This window comes from Heliangelus exortis, chromosome 3 (genome assembly GCF_036169615.1).
Source record: "Heliangelus exortis chromosome 3, bHelExo1.hap1, whole genome shotgun sequence".
Lineage (NCBI taxonomy): Eukaryota > Metazoa > Chordata > Aves > Apodiformes > Trochilidae > Heliangelus > Heliangelus exortis.
Window position 1 is genome coordinate 20,414,102 of NC_092424.1, and position 16,967 is coordinate 20,431,068.

Genomic DNA, 16,967 nt, shown 5'->3' on the forward strand with positions numbered 1-16,967 from the left:
AGCTGCTCTTCAGGCAGAGTCTTGGTTTACCAAGCATCCCAGGAAAAGAGGCAAGAGAAGCCTAGTACTGAATCTGGACAGAGAAGCAGAGCCTAGAAAAACACAGAGCTGCACAGCTTCCCCCGTGCAAAGTGGTGGAGGATAAGTAAGGGATATTTGTCCATCTCGGGGGTTTCTTTCTTCTCACCCCCACCCATCCCCTTCTGTGAAGGACAGAAACCATCTGCAAGAAATGGAGACGATTCAAAGCATTTTTAAAAGACTGAGAATCTTTCACAAGGAATATATTAAGCATACCGTGGCCTTTGGTATCTGCAGTTGGACAGAGACTATCAGGATTGTGGAAGCACCATGGTATTTAACGTGCTATATATCTAAAATAAGCTTGTACATCCAGAAGAGAGCTTCTGGCAGAATCATGGAAGGCAGACTGCACATTGCATCAGGACAAATACCTATCTGTAATCCCCTGCATCAAATAGCTACAGTAGGATAGTGGTAGTAGGCTAATAATAAAAAATGGAAAAGGGAAATGTCATAACTCTTTCAAAAAGTAAACAAGATCAATACTGGGGAGTGCCAGCATTATTCATGATGATGAATTAACTCCTTTTTAGGCAGCCTGGGAGGTTAGGAAAAAAGCACAAGTTAAAAAGGTTCTTTCAAAATCAAAGACGCAGGCATTTCAACTACCATCACATCATGCGCTTCATACACAGGAGGAACTAGAACAGAGAAAGACACTGCAACATATTATTTTGATTATTTTATTTTTTTTAATCTTCAAAATTTTCTGCCTTGAGACAGGAATGCATGATAGAAATGGCTCAAACATCTTCACATGAAACACTCTTTATCATAATTCATTCACAATTATTTTTCTAAAACATCTACAGTTACATAATCCCACCCATTTCCATCCATTATCACAGATTTAATTATTTGTTAAACAGTAGTTGCCAGCAATTGAAAGCTGTAAGGCTTTTTGCATATTAGTAGAGTCTTCTGAACTACAAACACAAGACTATCACAACTATAACTCTCACTTTACATGGCAACCCCAGGTGGCAGATGTTCCAAAAAGAAATGTGTTGCTTACGTGGAGTTCATAAAAATGACAGAGAGAGCTCTGTGCCTAGTTAGCTCTAAAATCCTTTCTCCTTTACTAAGATTATTTTCTAACCCTACAGCAAATTCCTCATTTGGAACCAAGTACTTTTATGAGCTGACCTTTATCTTCCATTGCTGCTATTTGGAAAATCTGCAAGTCAGGCATGCTAGAGCTCTCCAGTAAAACTCTATGTACAGAGCATAGCTTTAAAGAGACGGGTTGCTTGGAATCCTTAACTCCCTCCATCTGAAGGGAACTACTTTGAGGTTTTCTGGAACTGTTGTAAACAAGAGGATATTTTTTTTTTAATATATATATGTGTGTATATATATATATTTATATATTTTATATATAAATGTTCTAAATGTCCTTTGGGAGTCCATTTGTTTTTATCTTTCCAAATGATGACTAAATACCTGATCTGTAGCATTTCTCCTGAGAAGATACTAGTAAGGGAATGACAGTTTTGATGCACTTTGGAATGGCACAATCACGTAAACGCTTGCACAATTAAGACTTATGAACTCATCCAAAGTTTCTAAACATGATACTCTAACTAGGAACTAAAATACCAGCACGATGCAGCAAGTTAAAAAAGAAAATTCTATGTAATCAAAATATAAACAAGTACATAGGAAATGGATATCTGTCAGTAAAACTATATCTTTTTAAAGTAGGAAACATATGAACTTAAGAAAAAAAAATGTAGCTATCTGACAAACTTTGTAAAAAAAGTACTTTCCAAATGCATAACAAATGCCAAGATATCCCGTAACTGGCCAGGTATAGCCACGTGAGAGCTGCATGGTTTAGAGCAACCCAAGGAAGGGTGGAGTGGAAACAAAAATCACAAAAATAATAGAACTGCAAGTCTAGGAGGAAAAAAAAAATTAAAAAAAAAAAAAAATCACATCATCATCTAAATTACTGAATACTTCTATCACAACTGCTAAAGAAGCCAGGGGAAGAACAAAAAAAAACCCCCAAAAAACAAAAAACCCCAAAACCCAACAAAATAAACAAACAAAACCAAGAGATTTAAGTTTAATTATTCTTAGAGTTACCTCTAAAAAGTAAAAAGTCAGGAGGAAAAAAACCATCAACATAATATACTAATCCTAAGCACCAATTTAATAATTTAAGTTAACCGTATTTATATTTCTCCTACTGGGATGGAGCAAGTTCTGCTTGAAGGCTTAAAAGTTTAACTCTGGAGCCCATCTGACTTCTGTGTTCTTGCCATGCTTCCTCTGCTGTTCACATCAAAATCCCTCTAAAGACTCTCCTACGTTTCAAATTCTCTAGGCAAGCAATTCTTTGAAGAGACAATTACATCCTCCAGTTGAAATCAACTTTCAGGTCATGAAAAGTGAAAGATGCCATTATTTGGTTAGTCTGTAATTAGTCTGTGACAATGGAACAGCTGGCACGGTTCCTCAACAGGATTTGCCTTAGAACTAGCAGCACCCAGGGCAGACCAACTGCGAGCACATCCAGACTCCACTTGGAATTAGTAGTGTTAGAAAATTGCATAATGATCAAGAAGGCATTGCCATACATGTGGCACTGTTAAATGTTTTTCCTCTCTTTTTCTTATTAAGAAAAAACAAAGGAAAACAGCCCTCCAAAGAGCTTTTTGGTTGATTGTTTTTTTTTTTTTCTGTTGTTGCTTGTCTTCACATCTGGAAAAAAGCAGCACAGTAATGCCCAGCTACAACAGCTCAGCACTTCCCATCAGCTTAGTTCTTTCAGAAAGCACTTCCACATAGTTAAGGTGGTCTACTTCAGCTAATTCTCAGAGCTAACCCTTTTTCCAGTATATATTTCATGCCACTTCCTGACAGCAATTTCAGAACTGAAATGGATCTATGGTATTGTCCACTACTAACTGTGACCAGATCTTGACACAGACCATCAAGTCGGGCCCTTGGGATGGTTCCACACATCGAACTGAAGCTCAAACTAAAAATCTCACTGAAACTCAAAAATCTGGAGTGGTCATGAATCTCAGCTACTTTTCCCTATTTGAACCCTCACCCTGTAATGAAAGCACGCACACCAAGGGAAAATAACAACTGCCTGAGCTGGGAGCATTAAGACTCTGGTGAGTTATCCTGCTGCTCTTCAGTGACCGTGGATTCACTGTGCTCCTCGCTCGTCTCGTTGGAGGGGTCCTCATAGCTTGGCTCGGCAGGGTCCAGGCTGCTCCCCTCACTTTGCTCCTCGCTTTGCTCTTCGCTGGCTTCTGCAGACTGCTCCAAGTTGCTCTCCAAAGAAGTTGGAGAGCTGCCAGTTACACTTTCGTTTTGGTTCATTTCATTAAAAGGCTGTGGAAGAGGTGCAGGAGACCGTAAAGCGTTTTCACTGGCGGGGATGGGCACTTTGGTTGCACCGATGTCTACAACAATGTCATTTTGGGGCAGAGTAACCTTCTCCACAAGTTTCCATTGAATAATACTCGTGTCTTTCCCTCCAGTTGAAATCAAGTGACCATCGCTATGAGTGAAGCTGACATTTGTCACATGACTACTGTGAGCACTGTATTTGTGACTTGGAGCCTATTGGAAAAAAGCAGAAAGATTAATCCCATGCTTGCCTGGAAGAGAACATGATACATTTTTTTTGAAAATCCAAAACTACTACCATGATGGGGTTTAGCCCTTCAAGAGAGCTCTTTATTCAGGTAGGAGTAAATGTTTCTATTATTCTTCCCCCCTTCCTAATATATCTTCTCTTTCTGAGGTGTGTAACTTGGGACAGATCAAGATCTTCATACAAAAGGTAATGGATTTGACACCAAAGCCAGCTTGAGCATCACACCTCAAGCCTCTGCTCAGAACATAAGGATAACTACTGCTCCTTCACTTTCAGGTATATTGGTTTAGATTTTGTACAATTTATATGTTCGATTTTTAAATATAGGCTTAATGGGGAAAACCATTGTCTCTAGTACTCTTCGCAGATCTGAATGAGTCATTTGGCTGCCAGGTTCCAAAAAGACTGAGCTGGAAGCAGGTGCCTGGTAAGGAAAGCTTCATGCAATGCAAACGAGAACACAGACTAGGCTGGTCTAGACTTACCTTTGGCTTGGAACAGGGATACTGAAAGAGATGGACCTTACAAAAATCATCAGCAACTGCTATCACTTTTCTATTATGGGACCTGACAAGGGCATTTATGTCTGTCCCATCCGATCCCTCGGGCCAAACTCCTACGAGAGAGAGTAATTTTAGAAACAAATTTAAAAAGACAATCCAGAAGCAAACCTTAAACCTACAAAGCTGTGAGAAAATGAAAGCTTAACAAAAAGTAAATAAGACATTTAGCAGTAAAATGGGTTATGCACTGCATTAAATGTCATTAATATTTTGTTAGTCTAATGACACTCTGCCATCCTCTATCCCCCCAAACTCTCAGCCTTGTCGAGAATACATCACTGACTTCAGTAAAATACAAAATGTGCTGTCTACTGGCTTGTACAGCACAAAAATGCCAACTTAAAATTGCCTTATCTTTTTTAGTCTCCCATGGTATCTCTTTTTGGTTTTAAGCAAAATGGCAAATAGTGTTAAACTGTGAAGTTATTTTGATTTTCATTCTTCAGTGGGTGGAGTAAGAACATTATTTTTTCTAAAGAATAAGAAAAGGAGCTTGTTAAGCTTGTTGCAATGCCAATAAAGCACACTGTAGGTAATTCATTAAATAAAGACATGAAATGCTAAGGAAAGTATTCAGAAATATTTTAGTGGTCTTGCATCAATAAAAACAACCTGAAAAATATACACTATTTTAAAATTTTCAAATATTGCAAAATGAATTAATTTTAAGTTTCTCCTGAGTACTATATATAAATACTGTCATCAGCTGGTAACAAATTAACTTCAAAACAGTTTCCTGAAGTTTCAGCTATCATCTGAGGCAGACTGTGCCAAACAGTTATGCTATTTCCTCTTCTTTTTAATTTCAAACTTAAAAAGCTAATCTTCAAGATTGCATCTCTTATTAAACACCTTTTGTGTTCACAAATTCCTTTAGCAGCTCTGAAGGGAAGACAACCCTTTGTCAGAAGACAGCAGGATTTGCATTCAGTACATCAAGCGAACATGGAAAAACCCAAGACATTAATATGAGCGAGTTCTTAGTAACTGGAAAAATAACAAAATATAGAACTGTGTTATTAGGTATGACAGAAACACTTCAATTTTAATAAGTTCTCCCAGCCAGCAGTAAGCCTCTCAAAACAATCTGCTCAGGCAAAAGTGTGGGAAATGTGTAGTAAATGAGAGTGAGTTCAAGTGCTCAGGGTGCAGACTGATGATACTGCTGAGCTAATACAGTAATGTCAGCTGCCAAAAAGGAGTGATGTTATTCTCATCTGAACCATGCATTGCCATCCATTCTTCTGTTGACAACAGTGCAATGCCTGAGCCTAATGGACACACTATCCAGAGTTAGATTAGTAAAACACATACTCCAAAAGCCCAAACCCTATTAACTTAACCCTCTCTCCTGAACATCAAAGTGAGCAGCCCCCAGCTTGTTTGGATCCCTGAGCCAGCTGACCTTTAGGTCAAAGCCAGACTTCTCCTTTGGGCAGCAAATACCTGCTAGGTTGGCTTAGCTGCACTGTCTGATTTAATGGGAAAATACTTCCCTTTGCCTGAGACCATGCCATAATTTTAAGATTCTGCCAAAGGTGCCAGACTACCAGACAATATAAAATTAAAGCATGATGAATCTTGGCTAGGAAGTTTAAATATATTCTGTTCTGCCCCAGAATAACATTCTATTTATCTGCTTTATCTACTTCACTCCCAGGTCCTCAGGCATACTTAAGAGTTTGAAAGCAGTGGAGACTGATCACACTTAATCCAGAGTGGTTAAAGTTTGTAATAATCCAAAAGGGAATGCAAAATTATTCACTTTTTAAAATTGAAAAGAAGTTAAAAGGCTTCTCGAAACAGTGGTTATGGGAGTTGCTCATCTCCAACCTGGCCCCAGTCACCAGTAGCTTCTATCTGACACCTGTTAAAGAGACAAAACCAATGGGCTAAATGTGAAACCGATCTCTTTCTGCACTCCCACACTGCATTTTTTTAGGTCAGGAGTAAAGGACACTTCTGGGAAAGCACTGAGACTCAGAGAGCTTCTGCTTCTATTCTGTCTGCTCCAGCATCAAACTTAGTGCTCAGAGTTCAGCAGCAACAGAACCACCATTTGCCACCTAAACTTTTCTGGTGTAAGTACTCTGCATAGAATGTAGCAAAGCTAAACCTCTAAGGCTACTCCAGAAGCAATAGTCAGTCCTTACAAAGTTTTTTCAGTACTTCTGGAGAAAGATGTTTTACTAGCATCAGGGAGTTTTGCTTCTCACTCTAGTGTCTCCTGAATCTTGATACTACATTTAAAAAGAAAGCCATTTGTGTTGCACTATTATTGCAGTTGCAGTAGCAAAGAATGAGGAAATGACTTCTGTGTATTAATTCCTTGTTGGTCTAGGCTTACAGGTACAGAGAATCAGGAGGAAAGACATCAGCTCTCTCCTTCACCCAGACTGAATGAAAACAAACACGTACACCACCGGGTTAACAACTTGCGAGGCTACTGGGAGCCAGAGTTTTCAAACTAGCAATAAAGAATAGCATTCAAATCTAGAAACAGCATGCTCCTATTTCTGATACCTTCTGCAAGCTCCAAACAAATCAAAAATAGCTGTGCAGTTTATCAACCAGTCTGCTTCCTTCTCTGACCCTTATATTTTTCCTGCCCTGCCTCAGATTTCTGTGCTCAGAAAGGAAATCAATCTGTTTACAATAAAGAAAATGTCCTCCAACCAACCAACATGGCACAGATGAGTGTCAGCACTAGCCCACAAATCAATTGCAATCCTTTAAAATTACTGGCTCATTAAGCACATCACAGTCCTAAAATATGCACAACAGGTGTCAGAAGCAACAGGAAGCACTCAGACTGACCTGATTTTCTTCTGCTCTGCATATAAACTGATATTCAAGGTTGAGCTCCTAATAGTTGTGAAGAGAAGATTTGTAGACCTAACCCTCACCTCTAAAGAATTTGCTCGTTTACCTGCTCTAGATGTTTCCTCCATAAAAAAGAGGCAGGTATCTGATCCCAGTGGAAGAAGCCAGACATCCAGCATCCTGCTCACATAACTTTGTTTTAAAGGAGTGAGAGGATGAGCCATACTTTTCAACCTCACACAGAGAGGCTCCTCATTTTTTGCCAACAGAGCTGTCACTGTGCCCACAGTCTCAAACTGCAGTACCAAAATCAGCTTCGTAAATTTTCTGGTATATTTTACAAATAAACTACTAGGGAAAGAATCTCTTTTATCTTTAAAGTGTTTTCGGTCTTTAGAAGCAGTGCATATTACTCACCTTTGACTACAGGTATTCAAAGGGCTCTCATGATTTTAAGTCATGAACCTAGACTCATAGTCCCATTCCTATCCCTAAACAAGGCAAGGAGAATGCACATCTGCCATACCAGCACTTAAAAACACAAGGTTTTAGCTTCAGTGCCTAAAATGACAGCAGAAAAATCAAATCCCAAACTTAAGGACTAAATAGAAATCAATTATACATTGCCTATAGAGTACCCAGTGCTCTATATACCACAGATGAGCACTGTGGTCAGTGTCTTTGGTCTGTCTTCTCAGCACCATCCTCAACCACCATCAGCAGCCTATTTGTCATGACAATTTAAAGCAAAAGAAAACACAAACCCACAATGTGAACAGCTTCAAAGCAAGTTTAATGGTGCTTACCAAAGACCTGGAAGCCTAGCACACAAGTGTATGTTGTCCAATCTATATCCTTACAGTCAGAACGATTCCTGATCAGCTTACAGCCACTTGGAATGTCCCCTGTAAGAAAAGTGAACGACCTGTTACAACATATAACTTTATACTAACATATGTGGTCTTTGAAGATGCTGAGACAGCAGTTAAATGCATCTTAAAATCAAGCTGGAATGACATGGTAGAGGCAACATTGGGCCAGTACCTTTATTGCATTCCAGATACTTAAAGCTTTTCTTGGTATTTAAGAGTCACATTTACCCTTCATGTCCCTTTTCAGATACAAAATGCTTTAAGAGACTCTATAATAGAATAATTTATCCTTCCTAACAGCTCCATTGATGTGCTAAAATTCAATCAATTATTCAGAAAACGATGCTTTTAAAAGAGTGAGAAACTACTGCCAGAGAAGCCTCAGATTGCTTTTCAACTTCTAACTAGGAAAGATTATTTCCCAAAAACACATCCATCTTTCAGCACACCAGCCCAGTACCAATGAGTCACAGTTCTTTGCATCCCCATACAGGCAATTATAAACACCAACACTTCTTTTTGGTAGACTGAAATACTGCACTATCCAGATCTGAAACGTAGAGTTGTGGCAGGCAGAAATAACATGTTAAGGTGACAGATGTTTAAACTGATTGTTCCTCTTGCCTGTGCAAGAGGAATCCTCTTGGATCTAGTTGAAGCCACAGGAAGACAAGAATATATAAAAACCCCAATTTAAAACCAGAATGATGTGCAGTATGCAAGTTGAAATTTTCACACAACCCCCACCTATTAAATCCATATTTTCACATGTTTAAAAAGGCAAATACAACCCCATCATTGCCACTAGCTCATTAAAACAGTATTATTGCTTTGCTTAATTTTCAATATCACAAGCCAAGATAAAGTTTAAAAAAAGTGACGTGAGAAGAGAACAGTGGCACAGCCCCCCTGATTTTATTCCCCCCAAATAACTGGCACTGTTGACACTAATAAGACAACTGTATATATTATTTTCAATCCACAGAACTTTGGGCCAACATCAAAATGTACAGCCACTTGTTCTGTAAATTCTACGCTGTTAAACTGATTTATGACCTTGTAAAGAAGTAAGCTATATTTGGAATTGCCATTAAGTAACACCCAGCTCTGAATAACATCAAGATATAAGGTTACACAAGTTCAAATTGGTTCCTTTGTCAGTAAGCATTTTGTACAGTCCTGATCAGACTTCTAAATATTCTGACAGCTAATACATACTTCTGTTTCCAGTGCACTTAATTTAATACTTACAGTATAGTATTTCATAATCTCCTGAGTTTGACATTATATACTTGTTGTCTGGGGACCAGTCAAGGTGTGTAATATAGCTGGAATGTCCCTGGAGAAGAACACAGTAACACAAATGTGACACACGTATTTTAACTCAAACAGAAGCAGAAGTTGTACCCACAGATGGGACAGCTTACAGCAAAAGAGCACCTCCCCACCCAAGACAGGTCTGCCACAAATAACTTGTGTTGTTTTAAAGGCTCCTTACTCCCCAGTGCCACAGTCTCTAGCAGCTAAATCAGCCCAGGCTGGGCATCCTGCCTCTCCCACTGCACAGTGGATTCCTCACTTGCAAACAGTGTTGTCCCTCTTGGACTCTAGAACTATCTTCTCCCAGAAGGTACATTGCTAAAACAATTTGTACTTGAATTAATAAAGTATACATTAGTTCTCCATCCATTCAAAGTAATTTCCATAAAATGCATGCACATCCAAATAACCTTTGCTCATCCTAAAAGCTGTGTGTAAAACAAGATCAAGCACTGGTGTTAAAAGAACACTCTCACAAGTGTTCTGCAACTTTCTGCTGTGATTAGATTGGAAGTAGATTTAGATTGCAAGTTAGGAAGAACTTCACCATGAGGGTGGTGAGACACTGGAACAGGTTGCCCAGAGAGGTGGTGGAAGCCCCATCCCTGGAAGTTTTTAAGGCCAAGGCTGGACAGGGCTCTGAGCAACCTGAGCTAGTGGGAGGTGTCCCTGTCATTGCAGGGGGGTTGGAACTAGATGATCTTAAAGGTCCCTTCCAACCCTGAAAATTCTATGATTCTATGACACTGAGGGCTATATATACATCTTTGCTTCTGAGGGAGAAGCCAAGTGCAGCTGGTCAGCATATTTTTACGGTGCAAAAATGTTTCTAAGTAATACTAATAATTATAACAACAATAATAATAAAAAAAAATGAGAGACACCAGAGAAGCCACATATTTGCATAAGGTCGGAATACATTACTTCTCCTTAGAGAAAAGGGTAGGAAATTAATAGAAGTAATAGCCACTTCACTCTTTTCTTCTTTCACCCTTCCATTTCTTTTTACTGCTTCTCTTCCACTTCCTCATTCATTTTCTATTCTTCCTAGTAATTCTGCCTGGCAACAAAATGCCACTTTCTTGACTGAGAGATGTTGATTCCTCTCCTCTTGGTGGGCATTATGAAGATGATGTCCCTCAAGCCCCACAAGGTCCTTTGGCCCAGCATATACTGACTGTGCCAGGCTTCACTGGAAGAGTCTCTGTACTGACCTGCACACCACTCACCCTGATGACTTGCTCTATGGAGGACTCTAAGAGATGCTGACTGCTTTCAGAACTACACGTAGAAATACACTGTCTACCTCCGTGTCCCCAGATCCTCAGAGACTGCAAAAACATTTAGGAGAAAAGCTAACCTTTAAGATTTATTTACTTATGAACTAGTCTCTGCCTCATTCAGAGGGACTGTATATTGACATAACTACTTCGCAGTCATGGGTGGGATATACTATATAGATGTGCAAGATTGGTATTCTGAAAAAAAAAAAAAAGTGCACAATTGGCTAGGATTTTTTCTCCCACCCTTATTTTCCGAGTCTTCAAATTTGCAAGCAAACTCCAACATGGAAAAGAATTGGCCAGTCATTTCCTAAATCCTGCCAGACATTTGGCAGCTGTTAACATTCCTGGGGCCGGTGGGGGAGGGAACAAAGCAATTGGTCAGGGACTCCATGCTGTGAAATCCCTTCAGGCAAGCCATCACTGACTGATGAACTAGAACACAGCATTGTCATAACATTTTCAAAAGGATGATCCCTTTAATATTAAAATTTTTCTTTCATAGATGCCCACTGATAAGGCAACATTTTACTCTTTCCTTTTCTGTACCTTTATATACAATGAATAGCAATACTTACTTTACCACTGTCTAATAAAGTTATTCGACTAAATGGAAGCCCTCTCCTTCATTAGCAATGTTTATCTTTTTCAGACTGAAGTGGTGCAAGGGCCAAAGGGCTCAGTTATTTCAGGTTAAGTCCAGTGTATCAAATACTTCAGCCTGGCTGCCTCTTTCATGCCACGGCCCTCGGTAAATGCAGGGAACTTGCTTCTCCTTTGCTGAGACAGCTCTGATGTAAGGCACACAGAGCCAGCACCAGCTACCCTGGAGCTGCTGACATTCTGGAAGTTCATAACCCAGCCCATACCTTCGCACTGCTGACTGCATAGCTGGAGCCCTTAAAAAAAAAACCAAAACAGCTGCACTAATTGAAATGGTTGTTTCAGCTCATCACAACCAACACTACCCCTCGCTGTGGAAACAGGCTTTTAGAGGGCAGAGACTCGCTTCTCTGTCAGCAGCAAAAAGCCTGCTTGTGATTGAAAGGGGAATTAATAAGAGTGGGCATGCGGCCCTTAGGCACAAGCCGATGCTGGTTCAGTAGATAAAATCCTTCTGAAAGCATTCAAATAATGTATTCAAGTTGGAAGAAACACCCATAAGTTGACTACCAGGAGGACTGAGTCATACTACTTGGAGGTCACCCACGAGGCTACTGGATGACAGCAGAACGCCAGAAGGAACGCGGTGCCAGCACCCAAACACCGGCCAGGAGAGTGCTGTGGGTCCTGACCGTGCCCGGGTGTCTCCCTGCTCAGCATCAAACTGGTGTGGAGCCGGCAGGCAGCAGAGGGGAGGCTGAGGGTGCCTGAAACCCGATCGGCTGCGCTGGCTGCGGTCAGCACACAGCACACACGCTGCTGCTGCTCCTGCTGCTGCCTCCGGCGCAAGCTGGAAGGGGCAGAGCTGCTCAGCCCCGACAGAAACCAGGTTGCTAAATTTGGCTCCTCCGTGCAGTCAATCAGGCTGAAAAACACGGTTAAACAGAAATCTGCTCTGAAAACCTAACACTTCTGCCTATAACAATGCTCGTTTATCCTGTCTCAAGTTTTACAAACCTCTTTCCCAAAAAGGCAGAGGGGACGGACAGACAGATGCTGGTTTAAATTACAATTTGCTCTCTCCCAAAACGTTATACGTATGATTTACAGAAATAAAAGAAGTCATACCTCTTCAAAGAGCTCATAGAGACCTGAGGTGTAGCAAGGTGTACATATATTAGGATTAGCCATCTCTGAGTGATTTTATCTTTTATGGTTAAAAAAAAACAAGTGATGGTGTGAAACGCTGTACTCAGAGTACAGCCATCCACTGCTGTCTGCACCAGCACCAGTGGGCCCCTGCTCTGACCTCCCTCTAAGCTCAGTCATTTTTCCACTGCCTGAGCTCCCATGGGAGGCTGCGGACCTGATTTCTCATCCTATGACTATTGTGCTATCAGCTAACCCTGCCACCACCCTGCTTGGGGGCTGCAGAATGCCCTGGAACTGGATGCCACTGAACCACAACCCTGCCACTGAGGAGTTTTCAGCACACCCAACAACTTTCCTGCCCAGCTGTGTCCCAGACCAGTGCTGAGCCCTCCCTGCACACTGCAGGGACAGAGGAAACCCACTGCTGCTGACCACCCTGGCACCCCTGTGCCCAAGCAGCTGCTGGACCCAGGCTGCTCTGGACCCTTACGCTCTAGCAGTGCTGGGCATCCTCAGCCAAACGAAGGGTAGAAACCTCTCAGACACCATACATGACACTAAAGGACTGACTAGCACCTGTTTGTTTGCCCTTAGGTTTCCACTGCAAGTCTTGCATCAAAGATTGTAGAAAAGTGATCATGAAAAGAAATTATCTTAGCAACAATAATAAAATACATCCTCCCAGCCTTAGAGTCAGTTCCCTCCCATTTTCAAATTTAAAAAGCAACTTAAGAATTTCTCTTATTTTAAAACTTAAGAAATGCAACTGTTGACAAACATGAAGTGTTTTGAGCAGCAGATGCATGTCTTTAAAAAAAAAAAAATCTTCACATGGCCAATGTGAACCTATTCTTACAATACCATTTGCAAATTCCATTAACATTCATATGTTCCTTATGTAGGCATTCCCACTAACCTGAAGAGATAGCTGAACTTAAGGGCCAGGAAGTTAGACAACTAAACACTTAAAAAAAGTATGTCTTTTAGTACTGAGACAATATAATCTAAATGTAAGGATTCATATAAACTCAACTACTTTTGCACTTAAATTTATTTACCCCGTGCCAGAAAATTATTTTTATCAATTCCAATTTTTGTAGCAACAATTACTGCTGAAAATAGTGCTCATTTTCAATGTTAAAAATTACATATTCTAACAAAGTTCCATCATCTAACGTTACATTGGTCTGAAGAGTATTTTATCAATAGGTGGAAAAGACCCCCAAAAATAGTGTAATATTCTCCCCCAAAGAGTTTCAGCAGATAGACACAAGGTATTTCTCCCTCTTACTGCTTGTTTCCCATTGTAAAGAGAATTCAGTAACCTGAGAGATTAGTCATATTTGATGCAGAAATGTTCAATTAACATTAAAGGTTGCAGTAACCCAGACTGAAGTTTAAAATCAATCAAATGCTGAAGAAAATTCCACAAAACCAAAATCAAAAACCAGAAAAACATGAATCTGCAGAATGTTCCATTGCTTCACATCTTAGTGTATATATAACATCAAAATGCAAAACCTACTGATTATATTAACTCAAACTTACAGAGCATTTTCCATATCTGCTATACTTTCTTCCATTTTCTGTTACTATGTAGAGGTAAATAAAGTTGTCATGGGATCCAACTGCAAGTAAGGTGCCATCTACAACACAAAATATCGAATACAAATTAGCAAAATGTTTGTTTTTCCGATTCTAAGGATTTCAGATCTATCACTAAAATAACAATCTCAAAGTACTGCTTATGAATTGTATTTAAAGATACATAACTGTTTACAGTATTTTGTTTGTCAGTCAGTAACTATTTACATTGTGGGTATGGTTTTCGGCAAGTTCCATGTTTTTTTTACATAAGCATCCAGTGGACGTGGTATAAATCCTCAGATTGCACTGGATTTCTGCAAATTGTGAACAGCAGGCAGGCTTGAGTTTTCCACATCACAAAAAATGCAGAATAGTATTTACTCTATAACTAGCTTAGCTTTGGAGTGGGAAAATTCCATATAATCAGCACAAAATAATGTCTAAAGAAGCAACGTAGCATTCAGACATTATAAGAAGCTTCCTAACCTGAACTGTCTTCCTTTAAAAAAAAAAAAAAAAAAAAAAAAAAAGGGTTGCCTTGAATCAGGATCAAATGCCTGTAGTATCAACAAACATGAAGGCTTCAAAATACATTGCTGACCCTGGCAGACATGGCAGCAGAGGAACATTTTGCCCACTGACATGGTATGTTATCCAAAAGCAAACAAGAAGCAGATTTACAAGTCTTCCCCCATCCAGTTTTAACAGAGAGGAGTTGTCTTGTGATGATCTGTCCTGTCATGTCTGCAGAGGATGGGCTTGGGCTCCATGTAATCTCAGAGCAAATAACTCTGAGTTTCAGACAGACCTGAGCTTAGTTTTATGGTTGTGAATTAATAAACTTGAAAATTAACCAAGGAGGATATTAAAATACCACTGAGAAATGAAACTTTTTACAGGCTTTTCTATTATCTATCAACTATTTAGTTGAGACATTTTTTCTGGAAGCAAAGCAACCTTATTGTAACAGCAGAGTTCAACGTGAAGGAAAAGCTGGCCAAGACAACTGTAATGTTTGCAATCATAAAACTTCAAGATTTAGCATACACTAGGAAAACTGTAGACAAGTATTCAGTTATATATTATGCATCTTACACAATTTTTACAAAGCTCTACCTTCTTACAGAGATTGGGTAGTCATTTGACACCATTTAACAGAAGAGGCATCTCCTTTACCAGTAATTATTCTGAATTTAAGAGGCTGCCTACCTACTGAGTAGCGCATCACTGAGAGCTGCTCGTTGCCATCAGTGTGTATTGAAACCAGATCCCTCGTTTCTGCATCCAAAACAAACCACCTAAGAGAAAGGAGAATTCCATTGAGTATCACTTCCACTAAACAAAAAAAGCAAGCAAAAGAGCAATAATCACTGCCTGCCTTCATCTTCTCATGCTAGCTCCTCAAGGGCAGCACATCAAACATCTGTTTTTAATGGAATGCTTTTCTGGGTCACAAAGCCATACAAGTTTCAGGGAAGAATATAGAACAGATTCTAAATACTGCCCAATTTCACCCCCCTTCCTTAAACACTGTCGTAATCACCAAAATGTCTACTGGATGATAAACATGCCACCAGATAGCTAATACGACTCCATTTTATAATCCTGAAGCATTAATGCTACAGCTGAATTTTAATCCACTACTTCTTCCCCATTTTGAAAAACATCTTTGAGATAAACTCATCTTTCAATCTGTACGTAATAAAGGTCAAAAAATAAAAGTAGTAGGAGAGAGTGAAAAATTCTGTACTAATTTTAAACACAAAGGATATTCTAATTTGGTATTTTCCCCTCTGTACTTTACACCTCTATGAAGAACTTTATCAAAGTAAGGAGGAATAGCCATTTATTGAAATGTGATGGTTCATAGCCTAGCTTTTTTTTTTTTTCTTTAATTTCCTGCTTGGGTGATGTATAACTGAGGGTAACGAATTGCATTTTTTATTGTTTACAAATAACTTTTAACCTGCCATATTAGTTATAATGCACATGTAGAAAACGCAGACAATCTTACAAAAAACTCAGTGGCCAGTACACCAAAATGGCCAATGACAAAAATGGTTCTAATGGGCACTTAACTCCTAAATACCATAAATGCTAGCAAAAGAAAGATAACGAAGTAAAAAAATAAATACACATACATGTATGTAATGAAAACATAAGATCCCAACATGGCTAAATACATTAAAGCTGTACTCAGAAATTAATTTTTTTTTCTCTTAACTTCTGATTTCAGAACTGTGTGCATACACCATGGCCAGGTTTCCATCCCTAGTGGCAAGTAACAAGTTCACACACTCTGGAGATGAGTAAGGAAATTCCACTCACTGTCCCATAGTGAACTTGCTGATACACCACTGAAGCTACGACCAGTTATTCCATAACTTGTATAACCTAAAATAAACTCCCAGAACAACAGCACACATCACTGATTTCTATGGATGGAGATATGATTCCAGCTTGTGTTGATCTAGTGTCCAGCAGTTAGGTATCTGGAAAGTGGCCTGGTCCCAGTGGCTAAAAAACAGCTTGTGGTTGGTGACCACATAAAAGAAATTAAATGACGTACGCGTTAAAAAAAAAAAACAACCTGACATGCCATGGACTGCTGAATAATCTGTGTGCAGGACAGATGAAAAACAGCTAATATGTTTGCGTTGGACAGCAGTAGAAACCACATTCAGAGTTTCTCTGCTGTAATTCTCTACTGAAAGTGGATTTTTGATTTCTTCCAGTCTACACACTAAGGTTTTGAAGGTTCTCTGAATACATTAGGAACAAGTTGCAATTCTGTTATTTAGTTCAAACCATGCCCCACTTTGGTCCTGCCATATACTTCATTAAAATGTTAACTGCTTGATAACACTGGTAGAATCATAGAATGGTTTGAGTTGGAAGAGACCTTAAAGATCATCTAGTTCCAAACCCCCTGCATGGGCAGGGACATCTTCCACAAGACAAAGTTGCTCCAAGCCCCCTCTAGCCTGGCCTTGAACACTTCTAGGGAGGGCGCATCCACAGCTTCCCTAGGCAACATGTGCCAGTGTCTCACCATCCT

The 16,967-nt window shown here is 39.6% G+C and overlaps 1 protein-coding gene across 7 annotated transcripts in view; it reads right to left on the minus strand.

The window, feature by feature from the left end:
- Nucleotides 1-2,755: 2,755 nt before the first annotated feature.
- The window catches only part of EML4 (EMAP like 4), a 158,062-nt gene continuing 143,850 nt past the window's right edge, over nt 2,756-16,967 (minus strand). For all 7 annotated transcript variants that reach the window (XM_071739514.1, XM_071739509.1, XM_071739510.1 and 4 more), the window contains 6 exons: nt 15,119-15,207; nt 13,871-13,968; nt 9,216-9,303; nt 7,899-7,997; nt 4,192-4,322; nt 2,756-3,669 (listed from right to left, as the gene is read on the minus strand). In XM_071739514.1, coding sequence (XP_071595615.1) covers nt 3,205-3,669; nt 4,192-4,322; nt 7,899-7,997; nt 9,216-9,303; nt 13,871-13,968; nt 15,119-15,207 — 970 coding nt within the window. In that variant the 3' untranslated portion in view covers nt 2,756-3,204. The remainder of the gene's footprint in view (nt 3,670-4,191; nt 4,323-7,898; nt 7,998-9,215; nt 9,304-13,870; nt 13,969-15,118; nt 15,208-16,967) is intronic.